At 42.7% G+C, this 27,837-nt stretch overlaps 1 protein-coding gene across 1 annotated transcript in view; it reads left to right on the top strand.

Annotated features, from left to right (window-relative positions):
* The first annotated feature begins 9,090 nt into the window (after positions 1–9,090).
* SPACA7 (sperm acrosome associated 7) overlaps positions 9,091–27,837 on the top strand; it is a 58,725-nt gene continuing 39,978 nt past the window's right edge. The window contains exons 1-2 of the mRNA XM_055244514.2: positions 9,091–9,234; positions 26,211–26,267. Coding sequence (XP_055100489.1) covers positions 9,141–9,234; positions 26,211–26,267 — 151 coding nt within the window. The 5' untranslated portion in view covers positions 9,091–9,140. The remainder of the gene's footprint in view (positions 9,235–26,210; positions 26,268–27,837) is intronic.

Genomic DNA, 27,837 nt, shown 5'->3' with positions numbered 1-27,837 from the left:
AACTAACAGAGGCCAACACCAAAATAACACAGACATGAGAATTATCTGACAAGGGTGTTAAAGCAGTGATCATAAAAATGCTTCAACAAACATTTACAAACACTCTTGAAACAAATGAAGAACTAGAAAGTCTCAACAAATTAAGGGTTTCAGCAAATAGTAGAAAATAAAAAAAGAACCAAATGGATATTTTAAGTCTAAAAATATAATATCTGAAATTCTAAAAATCACTAGATGGGATCAATAGCAGCATAAAAAGACAGAAAATAATCAGTGATGCAAAGACAAAATAATATAAATTTCTCAATGTAATCCACTATATTAGCACGCTAAAGAAAAAAGAATTACATGATCATATATATACATGCAGGAAAAAAAATGACAATTCTTTCCAAAATGATACACAGGTTTAACACAATTTTCATCAAATTCCAGCTTTTCTTTTGCAGATATAGACAAGATTATCCTAATATGTAACATGGAAAGCCAAAGGAAGAGGAGTAAACAGTTTTGAAAAATAATACTAAAGTGGAAGCAATTGCCCTTCCCATTTCCCAGACTTTCATGTCACTTCAGCAGTCAGGACAATGTGGCACTGGAGAGGCATAAACATGCAGATTAACCGAATAGCAGAGAGAGCCCAGAAATAGCCCCACACACGCATGGCCAGCTGGTTTTTAACAAAAAGCTGAAAGCAAGTCAACGGAAGACAAACAGAGCACCAATTTAAATGTAAGTCTTATCACAGAAACATCCAGAATAATTTTTTTTTGAGACAGTTTTGTTCTTGTCACCCAGGCTGGAGTGCAATGGCTCATCTTGGCTCACTGCAACCTCCACCTCCTAGGTTCAAGCAATTCTCGTGCCTCGGCCTCCAGAGTAGCTGGGATTACAGGTGGGTGCCACCACACCCAGCAAATTTTTGTATTTTTAGTAGAGATGAGGTTTCACCATGTTGGCCAGGCTGATCTCGAACTCCTGACCTCGGTGATCCACCCGTCTCAGCCTCCCAAAGTGCTGGGATTACAGGTGTGAGAATAATTTTTGAGCAGTCCAGAATAATTTTTGACCAAATGTCTGGGTACCATGGCCCAGCCAAGCTGACATAAATTTAGTCATCGCAGAGCCCAATGGAATCACAAGGTCTTTATAAATCAAGAGAAAGGCAGAAGACAGAATTGGAGATGGGGAGACTTTGCTGCTGGAGAAATGTGGGCAGCCTCCGGATGGCAGAGGAGACAAGGAGCCAGATTTCCCGGATCCCCCAGAGGAAATGCAGCCACACAGCACCTGGCTTTAGCCTCGAGGCCCAATTTGGACTTCTGGCTTTCAGAACTGGTAAAATAATAAATCAGTGTGGTTCTAAGGCACTGAATTTGCAGGAGTTTGTTAGAGAAGCAATAAGAAACTAGTTCAGGTGTGAACAGACATGTTCCCGAGAGGGTGCACAGGTGGCAAGCACGCAAGAAGACGTGAGCATCGCCAGCTGTTGGGGAAATGCAAATTAAGGTCACAAGAGATTGCCACTACACTCCTATTAAACAACTAAAATGCAAATACAGCCAATAGCACATACGGGCAAGGACAGTGAGAAGCTGGATTTCGCATATGTTGCTGGTGGCCATGCAAAATGAAACAGGGACTCTGGAAATAGTTGGGCACTTTCCTGAAAAACTGAACCTACACATGCCACATGACCCAGCAACTGCACTGCTAGGCATGCACGCCAGGGGAGTGAAAACTTACGTCCACACAAAACCCATACACGGTGGTCTATATTAGCTTTATTTGAAACAGCCTCAAACTGGAAAGGACCAAAGAGTTCTTCAATATAAGAACAGATAAGCAAAGCGTGGTGCAGCTGTGCCACGGAGTGCCTGCTGCTCAGCCATGAAAAGGAACTGTTGATGCAGCCAGTGACTTGGATCAATGTCAAGGGCATTATGCAGAATGAAAGAAAAGCCCATCTCAGAGAAATCACCCTTCTGTATAATATTCTCACACGACAAAATTACATACAAGGAAAACAGATGAGTGCTGGCTGGGGGAGGACATAGGGGGCAGTGTGATGGAGATCTCATGGATGTGGAATAGTCCTGTGTCTCAAATGCAGCTGTGATTGTGCAAATCTATACATGATAAAATCACAGAACCACACACATGCATTTCACCAATAGAGGCAGTCCCTGATGTATATTCACCTTACAACTGTTTGACTTTATGACAAAACAAAAGCCATCCACATTCAGGAAGAAACCGCACTGTGAGTTTTGACCCTTTCCTCGGCTAGTGATACGTGCTCTGATACTCCCTTGCCCTGCGGGGCAGCAAGGTGCAGCCCCCAGTCAGCCGGGGAATCACGAAAGTCAACAGCCCACTCTGTGTGTTGCTAGAGATTTTTGGATACTCTGTTTTGTGTTTTCACATCCCATCATGTCTACAAAATGCCCACCTGTGTACAGTATTCAACACTTTAGTATAAAACAGGCTTGATGTTAGATAATTCACCCAACCGTGGGCTAATATAAGTGTTCTGAGTAAGTTAGGCTAGGAATCTCTGGTTAATCTGTAGGTTAATCACATAAACTACCAACTGTGATTTGGTGTATTAAATGCATTTTTGACTTGTGATATTTTCAACTTATGATGGGTTTTTCAGGAGGTAACCTCATCATAAGCCGAGGGATGTCTGTAATGTTATTTTGGTCTGTCTTTTGCTTGATATTTCTTTACATGTATATATCAAGGAATTTCAAGAAATGTATATATATATTTAAATATATACTTATTTATTTAAATATATGTAATTATTTAATCATATGTACTTATTAGCATTTATATGTAATTATTAAATATATTATATATTTAAATATATACTTATATATAAATAAATAAGATATAAATATATATTTTTAGTGTGCAACAAAAAAACAGAAGGAACTATGACATATTAATCTATTTTGCCCATTTACACTTACATGGTTTTGCTACTGTACTAAGTTATGTAGAATGTAAACATGGGGTAAACTCAGCAAAGAACATGCAGGACCTTCTTGTACATTTCTTTGCAACTTCCTGTGACTCTGTCATCACTTCATAATCAAAAGGCTTTTAAAAGAATATGAATAATTAACCAGATGTGGTGGTGTGTGCCTGTGGTTCCAGCTACTCAGGAGGCTGAGGCAGGAGGATCTCTTTAATCCATCAAGGCTACAGTGAGCTGTGATCGCACCACTGCACTCTAGCCTGGGTGACAGAGTGAGACCCTGTCTAAGAAAAAAACAAAAAGAGCACGAAGAAAGTTATCCAAATCCTACAAAACTATAACTTGAAACTTGGGTCCTTTCTGAAAGAATAAAGGTTTAAAAAACTAGACTTGATAACATGAGCATTGGAATCTGGAACCACTTTGGGCCATAAAGGACTGATTCTGGTGAAGTTTGGCTCCAGGGTTGCACAGATTGAGGTACCACCCCACCCGACCCCACCCCCAAACAAGGAAACGGAGTGTAGCCCTCAGTCCGTGGCATGGACCTTGGTTCACTTCATTTAACAAAATCCCAGCAGAGGAAAGACAGGCCCAGCTATTCCCGCAGAGATTGTCCCGCTCCACATACATACTTGTTCCTCCTTCCCACCACTCATCCCAGCACCACCAAACTCAACCCTCAAACTCTTGCTTAGAGCAGGGTGTACAGGAGAATGAGGAGGAAACAAACTGGGCCTTAAAAAGTTGGAGGATGGACAAGTAGTCGCTCACCACTCTCCAGAGCAACTAGAACATCTGGGAACTTTCCAAACACAAGCGAGAGGAGAAGAAATACATGGCAATTCTGCAAACATACCAAAACAGATCTCTATAAAATAAAAGAACACCAAGCAAAAGACACACCAAAATAACAACACAAAAGAAAACCAACTCTAAAGGCAGAAAGCTATGGAATAATCGGTGAGCTATAGAAAAGCTCAAAGGTGAGATTTTACACACACAAAATAGAATTGGATGAAAATGAAGTTACTGAAACACACTGAGGACCTAAAATGTTATAAACAGCAATGATATAATGACAGAAACAGCAAGAAACAAAATAAATACCTCTAGAAATTATTACCACAGATAAAAACACAGTGAATACAGACTTTTTTTTTTTTTTTGAAGACAAAAGGGTCACAGCAATTAAGGAAAAGCTAATGGTTAAGGAAGACAGATGGAGAAGGTCCAGTGTAAGGAAACAGGTGCCTGGGGGTGGAGAACCAGAGAGATGGATTGATGACATATTCAAAGACATGAGATTGAAAAGTGCCTGGAGTGAATATAGATTGGGTCTGCAGATCAAAAGGACATACCTTCTTCCTGGGGAGTTTAACAGAGAACAGAAATGCCAAGGCGAATCCTAATTCAGCTGCTTAATTTCAAGATAAAGAAAGAATAATTCGGGTCTTCACACAGCCAGAGCAGATCGTCTGCAAGAGGGGGTCCATCTCAGGTGGCCCACAGAGCGCTCCACACAGCACTCAGGATCTGCAACGGGGAAACTGTAACAACTTTTAGGGAAGGAGGGCTGACCCGTGAATCTTGTTCCCCCTCAAGTCACTGTTAGATTCTAAAGCCAACAACCTAAGTTCTCGGGTCTGAAGACGTCCTGGGATAGAACATCTCTGAGCTCTTCTTAGGGGAAATAAGAAGTTCATGGCCAATTAGCATTGAATCAAAAGAAAACACACACACAGTTGGGAGAAGGGAAGTGAGAGGAAGGGAGAGTGAAGCCGTCCTCGTCCTCGTATTTCAGATCAGGAAGTTGGCTGTTCCTGTGTAAAAGTGAAACTTGAACATGTTTAAAAAAAAATGCATTGACTCCAAATACCTAAGTTTTTCCCCCAGAGCCTCCCCTCCTCTCCTGAGAAAGAGCTCTGAACAATGACTGATAGTGAGGAAATACTGGACATTCATCAATTCCTTCAGTTGTGCTTCAGGTTTTTTTCCCTCCATTAAATATGAGTAAATTTGAAGAATTACTTTTGTTGCAGGAGTGAGGTGGTGTGTTCCCACCTTTATTACCTGATGTCCGTCCACCCCACAGGTGTTTGTGCCCACAGGAGAGCTCCTCACACCATGTCTATCTCTCCACCCACTCACCAGCCTGTGCACGTAAACATCAATGAAGAGGTGTCCGCCACGATGTTAACCTGATATTCATGGTGGTCATGAATATCACCAGTTGCTGTGGGGCAACTGGGGTCATTTTTAAATTTTCACCCTTTCATAGTTTCATTGCTTAAGTTCTCTATGGTGAGTATGTATTACTACAGTATTTATAAAAACAAAAACACGATTTTTCAAAAATTAAAAACATCAAAGGCAAATATTCTAAGATGCTAACAGTGTTAATTTTGGACAATGCAACTAAGTATGTTTGCATTTTTCTTGTTTTGTTTTGTTTTCTGAGATGGGGTCTCACTCTGTTGCCTGGGCTAGAGTGCAGTGGCACAATTACAGCTCACTACAGTCTCTGTCTCCCCAAGGTCAGGTGATCCTCCTACCTCAGCCTTCTAAGTAGCTGAGACTACAGGTGCATGCCACCATACCCAGCTAATTTTTGTATTTTTAGTAGACACAGGGTTTCACCATATTGGTCAGGCTGGTCTCGAACTCCTGACCTCAGGTGACCCACCCACCTCGGCCTCCTAAAGTGCTGGGATTACAGGAATGAACCACCTCACCCAGATTTTTTTTAAATGTTTTTATGAGATGGAGTCTCAATCTGTTACCCAGTCTAGAGTGCAGTGACACAATCACGGCTCACTACAGCCTCTGCCTCCCCAGGGTCAGGTGATCCTCCTACCTTAGCCTTCCGAGTAGCTGGGACTGCAGACATTTACCACCATGCCCGGCTAATTTTTGTATTCTTTGTAGAGATGACGTTTTGCTCTATTGCCCAGGCTGGTCTCAAACTCCTAGGCTCAAGAGATCCACCCACCTTGGCCTCACAAAGTGCTGGGATAACAGGTGTGAGCCACTGGACCTGGCCTTGCATTTTTCTTTTAATTTTTAAAATTTTTACATTTCCAAAAATTAAAACAATAAGGAAAGCCTGTTTATTTAAAAAGAGCCATAAAGAGTTCTTTCCTCTTTCCCCTGGAAGATGAAGGAAACAAATCTCTATTGGCATATGACAGAGACAATCTCAACTGAAATGCAACCATGGAGAAAAAAAACTTCTAGGAGTCATATGCTGCTGCTATGACAGTTATGCAAATGAATTAAAGTCCCCATTCAAAGAAACTGGTATAAATAGATTAATTTGTTAAATTCCCTTCTGGTTTTAATGTTGCATGCAAATACAAATGCAAAGGGAATTATGTGTAAAATTGTTGCTAAAAGACAGCAAAGAATAAGAAAAATAAATTTGCCATCAACCTCCCAAGGGTTGGTGAGAGATTCTTCAAACTAGAATCTCATAAAGCAACTGATTAAAAACACCTACCAGACACTCTAGCCTCTTCTTTCCAATTAGCTAAGCAAATCTATGAAACGAGGGGGGCAGAGCTCTGTGAACTAAGCCAGTCTGACTACCATATATATGTGTGTGTGTATATATATATATTTTTTTTTATTTTAGACAGAGTCTCGCTCTGTCGCCCAGGCTGGAGTGCAGTGGTACGATCTCCACTCACTGCAAGCTCCACCTCCCAGGTTCGCGCCATTCTCCTGCCTCAGCCTCCCGAGTAGCTGGGACTACTGGCGCCCGCCACCACACCCAGCTAATTTTTCTGTATTTTTAGTAGAGACGGGGTTTCACCATGTTAGCCAGGATGGTCTTGATCTCCTGACCTCATGATCCGCCCACCTCAGCCTCCCAAAGTGCTGGGATTACAGGTGTGAGCCACCACACCTGGCCTCTGACTACCATATTTTAATGCTCAAATCTGTCCCTCCACTCCTGCATCTGGGCTTAGTTTGACTCATTTGGCCAATGAGACATTAGCAAATATGGTGTAAGAAAAGGCTTGTTTGTATCGAGGCTTACTCTCCTTTCTGCTGTGACCAAGCCCGGGCTGCCTGCTAGAGGCCGAGAGACCACGTGGAGGGAAGCCTCAGCCATCCCAAGCCCCAGCATCCTAGCTGAGGCCCCAGACATGTCCATGAGGCCACACTAGGCCAGCAGCCCTCAGAGCCAACCCACGAAGTTGTGAGCAATCACACGTGGGCTGTATTAAGTCACTGAGCTTTGGGCAGCCTTGACAATGACTCCTTCCTTGACCAAGCCAGCCAGGCTCCTCTGACCCCTATTCTCAGCGAGGCCTCACCCCCAGCCCTGATCAAATTCCTCGTCCTCCGCCCTGAGGTGGAAGTCCCTGGCCTGCCTTAGCCAGACATCCCTCCTTGGTGCAGTGCATGTCATTTGACAGGCAGCAGTGCAGGGTTCTGCTGTCATGGGAGCTCTGGCTGCTGTCCGTTTGTACATTCAGCCTCTTAGGCCCATGCTGCTGGCCCCAAAATGACACTCTGAGTAGCAAGAGCCTGGGTTATAGAAGCGAGCATCTCACTCTGACCATTCATTAACTCAGAGTGGGACTTGCAACCCACTGGGTTTCTGCAAATGTCAACCATGCTTAGTGTGTCTTTATGGACACACTGAAAATCTGAAATATCTTCCCCATGCCTTGAGGTAGATTGGCTACCACTGCATCTATCAAGAGGAAAACCTGAGCAAAAAGGTGCTGTGGGTTCCCATACCAGCAATAGAGCCAGAGATCCATGGTGGGCCAGCCATCCTAGGGGTCCTGACCAGGCCTCGGGGGGCATTGTTAGTCCTGTGCGTCCAGGACCCCAGTGATATGGTTTGGCTCTGTGTCCTCACCCAAGCATCATCTTGAATTATAATCCTCATAATCCCACGTGTTGAGGGAGGAACTTGGTGGGAGGCGATCTGATCATGGGAGTGGATTCCCACATGCTGTTCTCGTGATAAGAAGTGAGTTCTCCCTAGAGCTGATGGTTTCATAAGTGTTTGACAGCTCTGCCTTCACGTACTCTCTCTCTCTCCTGCCGCCTCGTGAAGAAAGTGCCTGCTTCCCCTTCCGTCATGATTGTAAGTTTCCTGAGGCCTCCCCAGCCATGCGGAACTGTGAGTCAATTAAATCTCTTTTCTTTATAAATTACCCAGTCTCAGGGAAGTTCTATATAGCAGTGTGGGAACAGATAAACACACCAGCCCTCTCCACCACGGAGCTGGGATCTGAGGGCTGTTTACCCGGGACCCCACCACCAGCCGAGTCTAGACCAGCTGCCCCGCTCTGAGCCCTGGACATAGGAGTCAGTCCGGGGTGAGATAGGATCCAGCAGAGTCAACCAGAGTGACTCCTTTGGGCTTTTGTCACTGCGCTGATGGAGAAAGCTCTAGAAAGTCTAGGAGATCGAGCTGGGAGGATGATAACATGGAAATGCAGCCATGTTCTCCTCTTGTGATGAAAGTCTCACTGCCAGGGAGAGATTGGGGCAGATGCTGAGAAAGAAGGTTTGGGGGAAAGGATGCTGAAACCTGGGTCATCTGTCTCCTGTTCTTCACCACCCTGGAACTTTGAGGGTGGGAGAGAGTGGAAGGGGACATGGGGCCACAGGCCTCTGTTCTTCAAGGCTCTGTTCCTCAAGGGGCCTTTTAGAGGTGATTAGACCGTCTGGATCTGTCGGTTCTGGCACTTGCTCTGTAACTCAATGACCTCTCCAGCATCCTTCAAATACACCTCTTCCCATGGGAGCAGATTTTGTTGGCTTTTGGCCACTGGCCCTTAAGTCCTGATTAATATCTACCCCTTGAGTCCTCAGGGTGCTCAGGACAGAAGAAGTCACCAGAACAGGCAATAAGAAACAGTGGAGAGGATCTCTGTTACCTTAAGACCCTAATGAGCCTCCTCCCTGCTTCCCAGTCACAGACTCTGGACAGAAACCCTGCAAGACGCCAGCTCCCTTCCTGGTCCTGATGTCACAGGTCCCTGGACATGACCTCCCCACCAAGGCAGGACCCCAGCTCCCTTCCTGGTCATGATGTCACAGGTCCTGACATTCCACAGTGTCCTGGAGACCAAGGATGGGAAACTGCCGACCTTCAGAACGTCCTTCTCCTTCAGCTGGAGGGAGCATGGCAGTGAGCCAAGGAGATGGGACCCTCTGCTTTGTCCTCTTGCTGTGCTGCTGGCAAGAAACTGAGCTCCGGCTGAGAACCGTGATTCCAGGTAGGGCCCCACAGGGATGGCTCAGCAGAAAGAGAACTGAACCAGGTGGGGAGCGGTGGCCTCTTCTGCCATGGGTTCCTCTTATTCCCAACCTACATGAATTTACCATTTATTCCTTGGGGAATGACTGTAGCTGAAAAGTCTTTCTATCTTTGAAGACCTTTTAAAATCTAGACGTCCACAGGAAAGTTGCAAATGTTACTTATTTTAACTTTTTATTATGGAAAATTTCTAACTGGGAAGAATATCATGAACCTTCATGTATTCACCCTCAGGTTCAATTATTGTGCATATTTTGTTTTTTTCTACACACACACACCCCATACCACATACACACACTTTTCTTGTTTGGGGAGTATTTTAGCACTCTCCCAGATGTCTTACTACCTCATGGAAAACATTTTCTTGCCAACAGATAAAAGCATTATCTACAATGTCATAATCACTAACACAATTACCAAAAGCCTTTATCGCAGCTCATACTGTTAAAAAATATTTGTGATGCTTGTTAAAGATGGGCAGGCAGACTTTATTCAAAGGGGGCTACTACCATGGTGTCTCATAATAGTGGAGAGTGGGCTCAACTCCAAATACAGGGAAAATGGAGATTTGTAGCCAAGGATCAGGGTGGGTCAGTGGATGAACGTTGCTAAGAGGTAGGAGAATTCTTTGCTAAACTGATTCAGCAAAGGCCAAGAGGGCTTTTATAAACAAAAATGAAGCATTTATATTTTTTGTCAGACCTGACTACTCTAGAATTTGGATATGATGATTTTCAGGACCATATAATTGTTTGCATATGTTTAATAAAAATTGATTCTCCTTGCAACAGGACACAAAGGTCTGCTATCTTTGAAGACCTTTTAAAATCTAGACGTCCATGGGAGAGTTGTATGTTACTTATTTTAAGTTTTTATTATGGAAAATTTCTAACTTGGAAGAATATCATGAACATCCATGTATTCACCCTCAAGTTCAATTATTGTGCATATTGTGTTCAGCCAAACAGGAGGCCAGGCCTGAAAGGAAGCCAAGGCGATAAAATAATCAAAGATGGAGGGTGAGGAATTTGATTAGATATCAAGGGTGACCAGGCCAAGACTAGAGGATTTCCACTAAAAGACTTCACAGGATTCCTACTAAACATGGGGAAAAGCCGACAAAGATAGAAGCTAGGGTCAAGGCCTAGTCAAAGAGAAGACTCAGAGGAGCCTGGCATGAGGTAAGTCAAGGAGCGAGGCTTTCCCGTTCCCTCCTCTTGTTCAAGAAAGAAGAGACATTCCTTTTCCCTTTGAACAAGATAAGTCCATTTTTCATCTGGTGGAGGATATTTGCTGGATGGTACAAGTAGTCAGGAATTTAATGAACGCAATGTCTACGAGAAAGGGAAGAAAAACAAAGATTTATAGTTGGAAACGCAGTTTCCGAATCCAGAGGGCAGTCTGTTGAGAAGATTTCTGGATTTTGGGCTCGAGGCATCTTCAGCCAATGGGGCAAGGATGGATTTCCTAGTTCGCAGGGGGTGCGTCCTTGGTGACATCATGACCATCAGAGCCACAGTCATGGTTATGCTGGGGGCAGAGCGTGGATGTGTCCAGCTTCAGCCTTTCCAGATGGTCCCACAGGAGGCCTGAGTTGTCAGGCTTTAGTTCTCAATAACACCCAGTCAGCAGGGCAGAAGAAAGACTGGAAATGTTAGCCTGGGGACATTGAAGGACTCTAGAAGACTTCAGGATCCAGTCCAGTTTACAGGTGGATAACAAAGTAGAAAGCAAGGTGGAGTTTATCAAAAGATTAGAAAAAGTAGAATACACAGGGTTATAACTCACAAGGGCATGCTACCATTTTTCATTAAAACATAAAATATGGCTCTATAGTCACCCTATTTTTTTGATCAGGATAACCAAAGTAATGCTATTCTTGTCCCAAAAATATATCACATCTTACAAGATTTGGTCTGATTACTTACATAAGTGCAGCAAGAATGGTAATGGACCACATAAATTGAGTTTTCTTTGCTGGAGCTTTTTACAAGGAATCTCAGATTAGATTTTTTAAAAGCTTTTTGAGGCTAGGAAGCCCAGCCAAAAACTCACCTTCAGACTTCACGTGTGGTACCTAAAGACTTGGGTGAATTTCTCTCTTCTGAAGGTCTCGAGGTTCCCAAAGTTCCTGGATCTGCCAGAAAATGACCTTCTTCACTCACCTGTGGGATGGTGAGCCAGGTAACAGGTCAGTTTCTCCAGCTCCATCAAATCAACCTCAGTTTTTAAAAACTGTCTGGTCACATCTGATTCTATGTATCAATCTCAAATATGACATTCCAGTCAAAGCCTTGGTAATATGACCAATGTTTCCAATCGTGTCCTGTTGCAAGGAGAATCAATTTTTATTAAACTTATGCAAACAATTACATCGTCCTGAAAATCATTGTATCTGAATTCCAGAGTGGGACAAAAAATATAAATGCTTCATTTTTGTTTATGAAAGTGTAATTACCAAATTGTTGTCCGTTATGCATAGCCTAAGAGAAACCAGAAGCAGAGAGTTCTTTAAATCTGGAAAACAAAACATTAAAAAATCAGAAACATTTCCAAGAAAATTCAGAAAAATTATAATCGTCCCCACATTGAGTCCCACATCATTAATTCTTGTTCTGCTTGATCTTGGGTTAGCAGGTTTACAAACCCGTCAATTTCTCCCTCAGTTCTGGAAAAGTCCAGTCTAGTAGTGCAATCTTAGAGGCATCAGAAACCTTACTCCAGAGTACTTGGCAGAGTCTTACCTAAAAGTCTCCTTGAAGACAAAGAATTTTTGGACTGTAGCTGATTGCAAAAGCTTTCAAAAAAGCATCAGAGTAAAACAATAATTGTCTTGAATGACAAAAGACATAAAATGCATAGAATGGCCATGGTTAAAAATCTGATGAGAGTTCATTAGGCTGCAGTTGACAAGCAAATTTGGTTGTTTCTGTGACATACAACATTACAAGACAATAATGGAAATTAGGACTCATAACTTTATACCAGGACATATCATGGACAGTAAGGACAGTGAAAATTTCTAGGAATTTTATACCATTTCTGAAACACTTATAACATATATGCATACAAATATAAAGAAGGTTAAACATCCCTTATTTGACAATGCTTTTTAAGAATTTAATGTATCAAATAAAGCTAATTAGTTTAACATCTTTCCTTTCACCAAGTGAGAGAACAAACCCTTTGAGATTTTCTAGTGGCCGTCTGGGAAATCTCAAAATTAGTTTGAGGCCAAAATTCTTCATTTAGAATTTGGCTTGGATGAAGTTGTCAAAAATTATAAAAGGTTTGAATATTTGGTTAAATGGGATCATAAGTTACTATGAAATGGTAGTTATCCATTTAAGTTAAATGACAGTAAAGAATTTTTAAAGAAAATATAGGAAGTAGCATGGTTTTAAAAACAATTTAGCTCTTTTAATATTGAGGAGACTCAGTTTTCTTAAGTAATCAAAAACATGATAAAGAAAATATGAAATACAGGAAATATTTGATAAGACACAGAATCTTTGTTTCCTAGTAAGACTACTCAACAGGTAAGAGACAAGTACCTCTTACAATCTCTTATTAAGAACAGAACAGGCCTGGCGTGGTGGCTCATGCCTGTAATCCCAGCACTTTGGGAGGCCAACGTGGGTGGATAATCTGAGGTCAGTATTTCAAGATCAGTCTGACCAACACGGTGAAACCCCATCTCTACAAAATTAGCCAGACGTGGTGGTACATGCCTGTAATCCCAGCTACTTGGGAGGCTGAGGCAGGAGAATCACTTGGACCCAGGAAGTGGAGGTTGCAGTGAGCCAAGATCACGCCATTGCACTCCAGCCTAGGCAACAAGAGCAAAACTCTGTCTCCAAAAAAAAAAAAAAAAAAAAAACAGACCAATAATTGAAGAAAACTTTGGCCTTTTAGCAGAGAGAGAAAATCAAACTCCAGTATTGCATTGCTACACTATTGATACTAAAGCTCATCTATAAAATCTTATAATAAAATTCATTTACTTAGTGTATCTTGACCACATAAGATTTTTCTCTCTCTCTTTTTTCTCAGAGACTCGTTACATCTTTCCATACTAATTTACGCATTTTGTCCGGTTTTTTCTCTTCCTCAAAAAACAAAGTTTAAACCACTTTAGGACAAAATTACTCACTTTTTTCTTCAACAAAAACACATTCTTCATATCACATATGCTTTCTTATCAAAAACAGATCTTACTTTCCTTTATACTTTGCACAGGAAGTTGTTTTTCTTCACCGTCATTATTTCCAGTAGTTTTAATTACACATGTTGATTATGTTGATTACAATGTTCAACAGAGAAAACTAGGAGTAGACAGTTGTGAGTTGTGTCACATATAGCATTCTGTAACAAAGTAGCAAATTGTATGACTATACCATCTTACAATTTTTAGAGATATATTTATCTACAGCATAATTTTTCAAGGTGGCAAAGAAAACTTTTGTTAACAGACTGAAATACATTTAGTCTCTCCATACCATATAAAATAAGAAGTCAAAAATACATAAACTTGTGCTTAGTACTGAGTGTTTCAATAGCTTATCCTATTTAAAAATTATTAATGAAACTCTTGTTTTACTTAACTGATCATAACGCCAGGGTTATGAGTCACCAAAAAGATGTTTAGAAACTGTTTTGAAAAGGCAAACACAGGTTGGGTGCAGTGGCTCATACCTCTAATCCCAGCACTTTGGGAGGTTAAAGCTGGTAGATCACTTCAGCCCAGGAATTTAAAACCAGCCTGGGAAATATGTGAAACCCCATCTCTACCAAAAAAAAATGCAGAAATTAGCAGGATGTGGTGGCACATGTCTATAGTTCTGGCTGCTTGGGAGGCTCAGATGGGAGGATCACCTGAGCCCGGGAGGTCGAGGCTGCAGTGAGTCATGATCACGCCCCTGCACTCCAGCCTGGCTGACAGAATGAGACCCTGTCCCCCCCGCAAAAAAAAAAAAAATGCAGACACACTATTGTAACTGCCCAAGGGGTTTACTTGCCCCCCTGCCCAGGCAGAGCCAATTCATCAAGACAGGGAACTGCAATAGAGAAAGAGTAATTCACGCAGAGCCAGCTGTGCGGGAGACCAGAGTTTTATTATTACTCAAATCAGTCTCCCCAAGCATTCGGGAAACAGAGTTTTTAAGGATAACTTGGTGGGTGGGGGGAAGCCAGTGAGGCAGGAGTGCTGATTGGTCAGGGATGAAATCATAGGGAGTCAAAGCTGTCTTTTTGCACTGAGTCAGTTCCTGGGTGGGGGCCACAAGAGCAGATGAGCCACTTTATCCATCTGTGTGGTGCCACCTGATCCATCAAGTGCAGGGTCTGCAAAATATCTCAAGCACTGATCTTAGGAGCAGTTTAGAGAAGGTCAGAATCTTGTGCCCTCCAGCTGCATGACTCTAAACCATAATTTCTAATCTTGGGGCTAATGTTAGCCCTACAAAAGTAATCTAGACCCCAGGCAAGAAGGAGGACTGCTTTGGGAAAGGGCTGTTACCATCTTTGTTTAAACTATAAACTAGGTTTCTCCCAAAGTTAGTTCAGCCTACGCCCAGGAATAAACAAGGACAGATTGGATGTTAGAAACAAGAGGGAGTCAGTTAACCTGGAGCTCTTTCACGGTCTCAATCATAATCTTGCAAACGTGGTTTCAATCTCTCCCTCTGGATTTTATAACACCTTCATCTTTTTTGTTTTTGTTTTGTTTTGTTTTGTTTTTGACAGAGTCTCACTCTGTCACCACGCTGGAGCGCAGAGGCGCGTCTCGATTTCTTGACCTCATGGTCCGCCCGCCTCAGCCTCCCAAAGTGCTGGGGTTACAGGCATGAGCCACCGCGCCTGGCCAATAACATCTTAATCTTCAGGTGTAGGCTGTGAAGATGGGAAAAGGCTGTCATTGCTCTGGCTTCTTCCCACTGACAGGCGACGTAGTGGGAATGGGAATGAACCCCAAGGTGAGAAGAGTGGAACCATTTTGCAGCTGTCTGAGCGACACATGCAGGCCTGGCTGCGCTTCCAAGTCTTGTGTGGTAAAAACATTATTACCTTGATCTATAGTTTTAGTATAGTATTTAAGTAAACAACATACTATAAGGTAAATAATGAGTCCTAGGATAAGGAGTACAATTCTTAATTTTAAAAGCAAAGATTTGAGGCCAGGCACAGTGGCTTACACCTGTAATCCCAGCACTTTTGGAGGCTGAGGCAGGTGGATCACCTGAGGTCAGGAGTTCGAGACCAGCCTGGCCAACATGGTGAAACCCTGTCTCTACTAAAAATACAAAAAATTAGCCAGGCGTGGTGGCGGGTGCCTGTAATCCCAGCTACTAGGGAGGCTGAGGCAGGAGAATCACTTGAACCTGGGAGGCAGTGGTTGTAGTAAGCTGAGATCGAGCTATTGCACTCCAGCCTGGGCAACAAGAGTGAAACTCCGTCTAAAAAGAGAGAGAGAGAGAGAAAGACAGAAGGAAAGAAAGAAAGAGAGAGAGAGAGAAAGAAAGAGAGAGAGGGAGAAAGAAAGAGAGAGAGAGAGAAAGAAGGAAAGAAAGAGAGAAAGAAAGGAAGGAAAGAAGGAAGGAAGGAAGGAAGGAAGGAAGGAAGGAAGGAAGGAAGGAAGGAAGGAAAGAAGGAAGGAAGGAAGGAAGGAAGGAAGGAAGGAAGGAAAGAAGGAAGGAAGGAAGGAAGGAAGGAAGGAAGGAAGGAAGGAAGGAAGGAAGGAAGGAAAGAAAGACTGAAAAAGATTTAAAAGCATTAGTTTGGGGATTCTAACTCATAAAGAATTTATAATTTAGTCTAAACTGCCCAAAAAAACCTTAAGAAGCACTAACAGCAATGTACTATAGGTTTTTTGGAAGCATAATTTTTTTCTCTCCAGTCCTTACTTTTTAAAGAAAAACAAATCATGATAGAAATGATTTACAGTTTACAAAATAAACTTTAGTCTTATAGTACTTGGCTTGATTATTTACATGAAGTACAACTAGAATAATTATTTTTCACTTAGGTTTTAATGGGCTTTGATGGAACTTTGTTCCATGAAGAATTTTAGATAACACTTTTTAAAAGCCAAGCCCAGCCATGGATTTGTAACCTTAAATACCTATAAGTTGAGCAAATTCCTCTTTTCTTGAGGTCCCAAGATATCTTGCAGTTCCTGGGCCTGTTAGAAAGTGACATTTTTCATTTACCACAGGTCAGGAACCTTGTACAGGGACTCTGTGTGGACAAGGTATGAGGCCAGATTTCCCAACGGGCTTTAATTGGCTTTATAAGTTAACTTTGATTTTTTTAAAAAGCATGCCATTCCAGTTAAAGCCTTGGTAAAATAACCAATTTCTCTAATTGTGTCCTGTTACAAAAGAAAGCCTTGGTAAAATAACCAATTTCTCCAACTGTGTCCTGTTACAAAAGAAAACAGATTTTTATTGCACTTATGCAATTAACTATACTACCATAAATTGAGAATACTTAGAAATAGTTTTCAAATTTTGGAGAAATCAGGTAGAGAGAAACAAATATGTTGTAAATTCTGTTCACAGGAGTGTATTTTACTCACTTGTTAAAAGTTGCAAGTAGCTTTAAAGAAGTAAGTTCTCTTGACTTGGAAAACAAAAGGTTTAACAATGTTTAATATGTTAGTTTTCCATAAGAGTTCTAAAGTTTGGGATTTTTCTTTATTCCAATAACATAATTTTTAAAATTATCTGAGACCTGTACTTAGAGTTTTATATTTGATTATAAACTGCCTTTTGAAAAGGACTAAAGCAAGACATTTGTGGATGACAAAAGAATTAGTATAGCCACTATTAAAGACACAATTGACAAGGAAATTTGTTACCTCTGTAGCACACAGTCATTTAACATAATAATTAAAATTATTACTGATAACATATACTAAGTTATATTAGAATTATAGGAGTTTTACATAATTTTGGAACATATATTAATAACACATTTACACAAATATAGCCCAAAGAAAGCCAAACACCATTTTCTATTTGACAATGTTTCCTGTATGGCTTTTATACCAAATAAGCCAAATGTCATTTTTGGACTTTAAAGGACCTAATATTTAAATATTAGATTAGAAATAGACAAAATTTATAATTTGATTTTGGAACGTTTGTCAAATAGCAAAGGTTTAAAACACTGGATATCACAAAATAGAATCCCAGGTCATTATAATAAGTCATTTATTTAGCCAAAATGATAACTTCAAAATCTTAAGAGAAAAACCTTTACTCTGATAGAGGAGACTTAGCTTTCCAAACAAGACCCAATAAAGATAGCATGAGGCTAACTGAACTTGTCTCTTCTCTCTCCTCCCTTTTTTCCCTGTCATTTACCCAAAGGAGAAAACAAAACTCTTTCATTATATTTTAACATTACATAAAATTTGTCTTCAAAAGAGAAAACCAAATTTCATGTATGTATTGGTGCATTTTTAATGTTAAAGCTAGTTTATCAAATAAAATTTTATATCTCTATCCGGTTTTAATTAGTTTGACCAAAAGATAAGATTTTTATAAACTTTTAGAAATCTTTACAATTTTCCATCAAAGAGCAGATTAATTTTCTAAGAAAGCCCTGTTATTCGGACACATGGGCCCAAATTCTGGCCCCACGTCAGTATGATTTTAATGTTTTAGCCTACAGAAAAAAGCTAATTAAATCTCAGCCAACTTGTTTAAACCCACAGAATTTTTTATAACATTAACCCTTTACAAACCCTTTTCACTTTGCTTAAACTTTTAGTTTTGTCCCATTACTCTTTTAGGTTAAGACAATCTTTAAAACTCTCTGAACTAGACAAAATTGTATTCCCTTTAACACAAGCCATATTCCTATGCCTTCTTATAATCTTCTACCAAAAACACGTTCCCTACGCATCTTGTATATAAAACTGTTTCTCTAGTAATCTTACTTTTATGTTATAATGTTAACTCTTAGCAACTTTTATTTTTAGTGAAAAACCTGGTAAGTAAGCTATTTTAATTACATACTAGGGGTGCAGCCTAGGACATCAGACAGAAATGAAGGTAAGGTCTGACTCTTTTCAGCATAGCTAGCGGCATGCCTCTCCACATGTCTCCAGGCCTTATCTATAATCTAATGCTTCAAAGTAGGTAAATTGAACAATTTTCAAAAGTCAGGGAAACAGTCTGACCTTAAAACATTTAGCAAATCTGATATTTGACCTTAATTTAGACCAAATGTCTACATTTTTAAAATATTTTATTTTACTAATAACTTTTAAAACTGCTTTTATTTCTAAAAGATTACTGGTCCCATGAAGAAAAATGCATTAAAGTTTCTACTTTTCTGACAAAATATTTGATTTAAGTGCTTATTTTTAAGTCAATTAATCAGAGTGCTTTTATATATAAACAAGCATACAACACATATAAATAGACAGAAGATTCAGCACTTGTAATATTTTTCATTTGCCAGTTTTTTTATTGGATGACTGGCTTCAGGGTGGAGCCCTTGGAGGAATGGGGCTGGGAAAGCATGAAACTTCTAGGGCCTAATAAGCAGGCATAGCTGGAAGGCAAAGACAGATCCCTAAAATTAAGAGTGCCATTTTATAGTGAACACTGGATCCCCAAAAGGAGAAAAGTACTACAGGAGAAGACAGTGCAATGCTTCTACCTTGCATTTTATTGCAAGGCAACCCAAAGCCAGTCAGCCCATTTTGTAATTAGACCATACCCCATGGGAGTCCCATCTCTCAGTGGGGCAGGGGGATGTTTCCATATCTTCCAGATGCCCAAGAGCATGCATCTCTGATCCAAGTAGGCAAAGAGTCAAGTATTCCTCCTTAACTACTATTAGCCATCTCTTAAAGTAGATTTCCTACCTAGTTATTACACACCAAAGCTTTTTTATACTGTGAAGTAATTTCTGATAACCCCAAAACTCAAAACAGATGACACAATGCAAAACAAAACATAGCCTTTGATTTTGAGAGGGATTTATCCACTTTTAATTCCTGGGGTTTCATGAGGAAAACAGAGTCTTTTTTTGTTTGTTTTTTGGTGGTGTTTGTTTGTTTTCAAAACGGGTTCTGTGGCACATCCTCTGTTTTTCCCAAGGAGTCCCCGGCTACCAGAAGTTATCTTAGGGCCTCTCATGTGTGCATTAAGGATGACGAGAAAAAAAAATGGAGACAAATAATACAGTTGACTGAGAAGAAAAATAAACTTTTTCCAGAAAAAACAAGATCCAAGAAGAGAAAAACATAAAGGCCTTTTAAATACATCTATACCTTGTTTATCCACTTTTAATTAACCTGACTTTTAACCATGGTGCTCTTTAAAAAAGAAATCCCTTCAAATCTCTTATTACCTGACTTTAGCCATGCCAAGTGGCTAATATTTTTAGCTTCTGAACTTTACCAAAGGTAACCTCCTAGGTGCTTCAAAAACATGGTAAGAAGTTTCCTTCTTTGTAAGATTTAGAATCTCTCCAAGTTCAGAGAAAGGAAAATTCAAGAGAGGAAATCAGAAGCTATCTATGAGGGAAAAAAACCTCAATAAATGGCAAAATTACATAAATAAGAAATCAGTGGCCGGGCGCGGTGGCTCACGCTTGTAATCCCAGCACTTTGGGAGGCTGAGGCAGGCGGATCACGAGGTCAGGAGATCGAGACCATGGTGAAACCCCGTCTCTACTAAAAATACAAAAAAAAAAAAAAAATTAGCCGGGCATGGTGGCAGGTGCCTATAGTCCCAGCTACTCGGAGAGGCTGAGGCAGGAGAATGGTGTGAACCTGGGAGGCGGAGCTTGCAGTGAGCCGAGATCGCGCCACTGCACTCCAGTCTGGGTGACAGAGCGAGACTCCGTCTCAAAAAAAAAAAAAAAAAAAGAAATCAGAAAGGAATCATTCCAGAAGTCAAGACTAGAACCCAGGCCGCAGTTGTCAAAAAGCAAAGTCTTAGCTACTGAGTTAAAGCATTGAGTGGTTTCTGTTGCTCTTCCCAGAAGGAGCCTAGAGAATCAGTTTCAAGCTCGCAAAGGCTTTTAACTGCTTAAGAAAATGTTTAGGGCTAACTAGGACATGAACCCCCAAATTCCTGTCTTCTAGATGGTGGAACCAAGGGAAAGTAACTGCACATGATCACAAGGTTAAGCTCTTAAGGACACAAAACAAGACAGAAAAATTTCATCCAGTATTGGTTTCAGGGACCCACAGCAAAGTTCGTAACTGACCAGCCTGCCAGTCCAGCTTGAAAAGCAGGCTTGAAAGTGGGTCCTAAACCCACATTCTATCCTGTGATACTCCTTTCTCCGTTACAGAACACAGAAAGACAAATTCTTAGCACAAAGTACACCAGATTTGCTACCGCCTAAGACTAGTTTCACAAATCCTTTTTCCATTAATTAAACCCTTGCAGAGACAAATAGTGAGGTTTACCATTTACTCAGAGAAAGAGAGAGAGAGACCAGAAATTTGGCTGGTAAGAATTTCTTATTCATTTTGTTGGCTTACCAGGCTTGCAAGCTCCCTTTCTATGCAGCTTTCAGAAGAACAGAGTGGTTTCTGATGACCCTACTCACTGCACCATAGCTGTGGGGTTCAAGCCACTTTACAAGAGAAAATCACCATTTCCTGTTTTATGGAACCATAGGCAAGTTTCTTAATTTGCAAGATGCTGCCCAATGGGCTGCAAGAAGAACAGAATTAACATTTTCTACCCCGGCAAAACACACATAACAAAACAAACATTGGTCACCTTGTTCAGCATCCAATGTCAACCTGGCAAAGCTCAAACATTTTCCCATTGGTCCCTGTTTTCTTTGATCCACTCCAGGTGGTGATGGACAACCTCTGAACGGTAATTCACAATGAGATCTCTGGGCAAGGTGAAGACAGGCCTATTGCGCCTTCTCTAGGGCTCATCAAATGTGACCAGACAAATAAGGAGGGTTCTGAGTTAGGCCTGCTGGACTTCCATCAGCAACCCCTTCTGAGATCCCTTCCACATATACAATCACACGTTAAGATGAGATGGACAGAAGGCCTTCCAAATCAGATCCCCAACCAAGAACTCCAAGAGTATCCCTTTCAAACTATCCTCCTATTCTCCATCTGGGAAACCTCCTCAAAATCTTCCTGAGTGAGGAGAAGTCTCCCAAACCAGGAATCTTCCTACTAGTTAGAAAGAGCAAGCCAAGACCCCTGAGGAGCCACACAGATACCCTACAATGGGGCTACAGACAGACATCCACCATGGGGCTACAGACAGACACCCTACCGTGGGGCTACAGACAGACACTCTGATAGGGCTACAGTTAAGGGACGTTTCCCCAGAACTATTTCTCCATTGCAATTAAATCCATGCACATTGGGTTGGCAGTGCCCTGCCAGTAGAGAGAATACCAGAGTCAGCCCCCAGTCCAAGAGAACTAGGAAGCCACTCAGGCTGGCTGGCTTCTGGATCCATTGTTGAAGGCAGGCCACTGAACCATAGGTGGATATCCAAAAGGGCAGTCCTGTACAAGCCCCCAAATTTGTAACCACCCAAGGGGTTCACCTTGCCCCCTGCCCAGGCAGAGCCAATTCATCAAGACAGGGGAACTGCAATAGAGAAAGAGTAATTCACGCAGAGCCAGCTGTGCGGGAGACCAGAGTTTCACTGTTACTCAAATCAGTCTCCCCAAGCATTCGGGAAACAGAGTTTTTAAGGATAACTTGGTGGGTGGGGGGAGGCCAGTGAGCCAGGAGTGCTGATTGGTCAGGGATGAAATCATAGGGAGTCAAAGCTGTCTTTTTGCACTGAGTCAGTTCCTGGGTGGGGGCCACAAGATCAGATGAGCCACTTTATCCATCTGTGTGGTGCCAGCTGATCCATCAAGGGCAGAGTCTGCAAAATATCTCAAGCACTGATCTTAGGAGCAGTTTAGGGAGGGTCAGAATCTTGTAGCCTCCAGCTGCATGACTCCTAAACCATAATTTCTAATCTTATGGCTAATGTTAGTCCTACAAAGGCAGTCTAGTCCCCAAGCAAGAAGAAGTTTGCTTTGGGAAAGGGCTGTTACCATCTTTGTTTATACTATAAACTATAAACCTTCTCCCATGGTTAGTTCAGCCTATGCCCAGGAATAAACAAGGACATCTTGGAGGTTAAAAGCAAGATGGAGCCGTTAAATCTCTTTCACTCTCTCAATCATAATTTTACAAAGGTGGTTTCACTATGACACCAAATAAAGCTACCATCATCTCCAGTTATTTCCCTGTTAACTATTTTTAAGTTTATTTGGCTAGTAACCCAAGTAGAATAAAATTATGTCTGCATTATATCTATAGCTGACAACTCCAAAGACATACTGTCTTTATTTAACAAACAATTTCAAACTAGCTTTATATATCAACCATCCTAGTAATGCAAACTTGAAAAACATTTGGGTTAGCTCCTCTGTTTCTGGGAGTCCTGGGAATATTTAATCAAGCACATCTTTTTTCTCTAAGCCAATTTGAATAGAACTCCTTTAAGGAATTTTATAATTACTTTGGCATTACCATCCAGAGGTAGAAAAATATCACATATATGTAACATAGGTAAGTACATGAAAGACACATGAAAACAGTGATTGTGTGGCTTCGTTCTTAAATTTTAGCCATGAGTCTGGCAACACAGTAACACAAAACTCACTGGTTTATCTCCACTCTATATTTTTATCTGAATTATGTTTCCGATAAAAACGGGATATGTTGAGGTTACCCATCAATAAGGGCTCAAGATTTTTCTTTCTTAACCAGCATTTATGAAGGGGAGTTTCAAGCCTTTCTTTTCCCCTGATATTATTTAATCTTACAGAGGCTGTGACTGAGGCAGCCATCTGGATGTGTCAAAGCCTTCAATGAGTAGATAAAATGTCCCATCTGTTTCCAGATGGTCTTTTTCCTTTTCAGCCTCAGATCAGGTAGTTGATCTGGAGTTGTCTGGGTCCATAAAGCTCCAGGGACTGTTGGGAGTCAAGGGGCTGAGTGGGAAGAGAAGGGTGTAATGGGGGTGGGGGAAGGAGTGGAGGCCCAGGGGGACACATCCAATGGTGCAAGGGGGCTAACAGAGATTAGATGGTGCAAAGAGAACTCAGGTGCAGAGACTACATCTAGGAGAGAACTCTGGGAGCCAGTTTGGGGAGATCTGGGCCATGGCCACTCTGTATGGTCCTCGCAAAGTCACGGCAAAAAGGAGAGGAGCAGAGCCAGTGCCGCAGTGAAGAGGGTCAGGAAGGTTTTAGAAGAGGTTTCAGTAAACAGAAGAACCTTGCCCATGTGCAATTGAGCTCCATGCCTTTTCACGGGTACGTGTTCAAAAAATGGCAGTGTTAGCAAGGCAGTGTTAGCACGATCCAAGAGCAGCATTTTTGGCCCTCTGTATTAGTCAGTTCTTGCACTGCTATAAAGACATACCTGAGACTGGGTAATTTATGAAGAAAAGAGGTTTAATTGGTTCACTGTTCTGTGAACTGTACAGACTTCTGCTTCTGGGGAGGCCTCAGGAAACTTACAATCATGGCAGAAGGCAAAGCAGAAGCAAGTACATCTTACATGGCCAGCAGGAGGAACAGAGAGAGTGGGCAGGTGCTACGCACTTGGAAACAACCAAATCTCGGGAAAACTTACTATCATGAGAACAGCAAGGGGGACGTCAGCCCCCATGATTCAGTCACCTCCCACCAGGCTCCTCCTCCAACACTGGGAATTGCAATTCAACCTCAGATTTGAGTGGGGACATAAATCCAAACCATATCAGCCTCTGACATCCAAAGGTGAAGCAGAGGACAGGAAACCCTCACTGCATGTCCTACACGGACTGGCCAGAGCCATTCCATGGTCAGTGGTCTCTCATCAGGAAGGAGTGCTGGGGGCACTGCACTGTTTAAACCACAAAAGGGAGGAGAGTCTGGTCACAGACTTGGATGATTGGCTCGAGGAGATGAAGGAATGGGTCCTTCGTTTCTTGTTTTCCAGAGCTGGCTTCTTCTTACTCCTTAGGAAAGCATTCTGGTCCCAGTTGTGTAAGGAATACGTAAGAGAGAAAAAAGGTCAGAGTTTAGTCCTTACCTCCCAAGATCTGATTTCCTCATCCAGACAGTTGAAACAGGTGACCAAGGTCTTCCCCAGCTTGAAGACCAGTTAAGGGATCATTTCTAAATCACCTTCTCACGAGGAACATTGGGTTTCCTTACTCTCCTTGGGCCTTAATGACTCAATGGGCACTTCAGGCATTTGCGTCAGAAATTGAGTTGACCATGTTATGTGGCTTTCTTGAGATGTTGGACCTTGAGGGAGAGAGGAGACAGTCAACGTGGTCCTAGTGATGGAGAAGGGTGCAGTGCTGTTTTCCCCAAATTAACCAGAATGAAATCTCAGAACTCCACAAGGAACCTTTTCACAGAGGCCAGAGTGTGCACGATGTAAATATCAAGAAAGAGCAGTGGATTCTCACGATTACACGGCATGCGGCACCTTAAAACCGTGAGGCTGAAGTCAGAGGTGACACAGGAAGAATATGGCAAAGCCACTCCACTTGACAATGCACTTTAAAAACCGCACGGATGTTATAAAACACAAATATTTTACTGCACATGCTAACTGGCAGACTTGCACAATACTTCCATTATAATTATGGGACAGACACAAAATGAAAAGAATATTTTTAACAAAGCACTTGCACGATGCAGCTGTACCCATTCTTAATGATCATTAATGTCTCATCCAAAGAGAACTGTACTTTGTTTGTTTCGTTTACCGAAGGTCAGCATACTGGGAAGCAATTGTCATCACATCTCAGACCTTTTTGCATATTTTCCCGCATTGTTCTGAGCCTGCATGTGCGCAGACGAGTCGATTGGTATGCAGATTGTCTGTCATTAAAGCCATTTGGAAATCAGCTTTGTCATTGGTTTAGTGTTGGAACTTCAGATCCTAGAAGCCACCACTGGAAAGCTCTGTGCACTCAGAAAGGGAAGGTGTGTGGCCCTGCTGAGCCCAACCTCGGGGCTGGAGGAAGAGGCTGACATTGACCTTGAGCCTAAGCAATGCCCCAGGACGCTGAGACGCCACACCTCCAATGAAGAAAAACCGTGAATGGCAGAAGTGGGGAACTACTGGGTGGGAGCTTCCAAGGAGAAAGCAGTGCTCAGAACCACCATTCACTGTCGGGGTCACTCAGCACAGTCAGTTCCTGTCAGTCAGGCAGCCGAGGCCACAGGTCAGGAGGCCACGGGGCCTGTAGACAACCCACATCCCCGACCTCGGCATTTCACCCACATGACTCCACCTCTTATCTGCAAATGGGACCACCCTGAAATCACTTTGCTTATGAAGGAGGAGAAAGAGGGGTGGCCCGTCTCTCTGAGTCCTGCCCCTGCTGAAACACAGCCATGAAGCCAGGGCTTCATGATGCAGCCATAGCGTTGCACACTGTTTCCCATTTCCCTAGAACATGTTTCTAAGCCTCCAGGTGCATGCATTGCAGGCGCCTTTCATGAAGGAGGTCAAAGTGTTGCTTTCGCAAGAGGAATGTGCCCTCTTACTCTGCTCACCTCAAAGCAGCTGGCTGAGCCCAGTCATCCTTGGGACTGGGACATTGTCTTGACCTCTCATGGGGTGATTCCAGGGACCAGGAGGGCAGGCTTACCTCAGAGCTCCTGGGCAATTGTCCTCCATCCTCACAGCCACCCCGGAGGCGGCTGTTTCTCTGCATTTTCCAGACAAGAAACCCAAGTCCCAGAGAACTTTCCTGGGGCCATCTCTCAACACCCACAGGACAGACTGGAACTTGGGCAGGGCTCCTTCCTCTAGAGGGGGCTGGCGGGCACCCACAAAATCATATCCATTAAGATAAAAATATGCAAATTCAATGAATATTGTTAAACTATAGGGCTTTTATTTCCTCCTAGGTTCACCTACTGAAATACCATTCAGTTCAAAACGTGAGGATATGTCTGAATTATTAGGTAAGGAAGACCCTCCTATCGATCTCTGGCCTGTATGTGAAGTGGGCTGGATGGTTGTCTGTGGCTGTTTCCCAGATAACCTGGTACAAGCTGCAGACAGTGGAGGGAACTGATTGGTTTGGGGCTAGAATCATATTCCAATGGCCCATAGCTTTATTGCTGACATCTAAGAGTCAAACTCTCAAGAAATTAAGGAAGACAGAATTTTAGACCATTACACCTAAAAAGTGCCTGGGAGTGAGGTCCAAGGACCCTCAGCGTCTGCATCACATGGTTTGGGGAGCTTGTTAGAAATGCCCAGCGGCAAGCCGGGCCCAGCCCTCCAGCATGAGCACCGCATTCAACCTGATGCCACTGATTCCTGTGCACCTGAGAGGCCCCATGGCTGAGCCGTCCCCTCCTCCACCGCCTCAGCCCTGCCAGCCCCCCGGAAAGATGGTGGAAACTACGGACCCCCTGGCCTCACCCCGGGGATGCAGACCATGCTAGTTTGGCTGAGCCTGGTGCCTCTGTGCTTCTCTAGAGCTCTGCAGGTGATGCTAAAATACAGCCGCCTGAGAACCGCTGCCTTGGGCCAGGGCCATCCAATAGAAACACAGTACAAGTCTCAGTTACGGTTTTCATTGTCTAGTGGCCACATTAAAAAGACACAAATGAGGCCAAAGCGGGCAGATCACAAGGTCAAGAGACGGAGACCATCCTGGCCAACATGGTGAAACTCCGTCTCTACTAAAAATACAAAAATTAGCTGGGCGTGGTGATGTGTGCCTGTAGCCCCAACCACTTGAGAGGCTGAGACAGGAGAATCCCTTGAACCCTGGAGGCAGAGGTTGCAGTAAGCTGAGATCGCAGCATTGCACTCCTGCCTGGCAACTGAGTGAGACTCTGTCTCAAAAAAAAAAAAAAAAGACACAGATGAAACTCATTGTAATAACATTTTATTTCAACATGTGATCAGTGTCAAATTTTTAATGAGATGTTTCAGTTTTTCCATCACGCTGGATCTCCACAGTTCCATATGTCCTTTGCACTTCACAGCCATTTCCACGTGGACAGCCACGCTCCAGTGTGTGAACGTGTGGCCAGTGCCCGCAGTTCTGCTCTGACCTCTCGTTTTACATGTAGGGAAACTGAGGCCTAGAACACTGGGACTCAGAGCACGCGGTCCTGACCCCCGCTCACATCGATGCCCTTGGGAAGCAGTCATCTCCCAGGACCTCTCTGCCAGCGTTGCCTGTGGAGTGGGGTCAGGAGTAGAGGGTGGGGCCACCTTCCACCCGGCAGGGCCTGGGACTGCGGCTGCAGACCCTGCACAGCCTCGAACAGGGGCTCCTGTGGGAACGCAGGGGCCTTCAGATGCTGGGCCCTTTCCAGGAGCTGCCACTGTCAGAAGTCAGGCTTTGCTCCCTTTCCACATCTGGGTGGGAGAGGCCTGGGAAAAGCTCTGCCTGCCTGTGTGTTTGATGGGTTACATGGATGGATGAGTGAGCACTCCAGTGAATGAATAGATGTTCCCATTCTCGCTCCTGCCGCCCTGTCCACTTTCCGGGTACTCAAGGGAACTGCCCCA

Source organism: Symphalangus syndactylus, chromosome 15 (genome assembly GCF_028878055.3).
Source record: "Symphalangus syndactylus isolate Jambi chromosome 15, NHGRI_mSymSyn1-v2.1_pri, whole genome shotgun sequence".
Classification (NCBI taxonomy): domain Eukaryota; kingdom Metazoa; phylum Chordata; class Mammalia; order Primates; family Hylobatidae; genus Symphalangus; species Symphalangus syndactylus.
The sequence above is the reverse complement of the archived record's forward strand: the minus strand, read 5'-3'. Positions and strand labels throughout refer to the sequence as shown.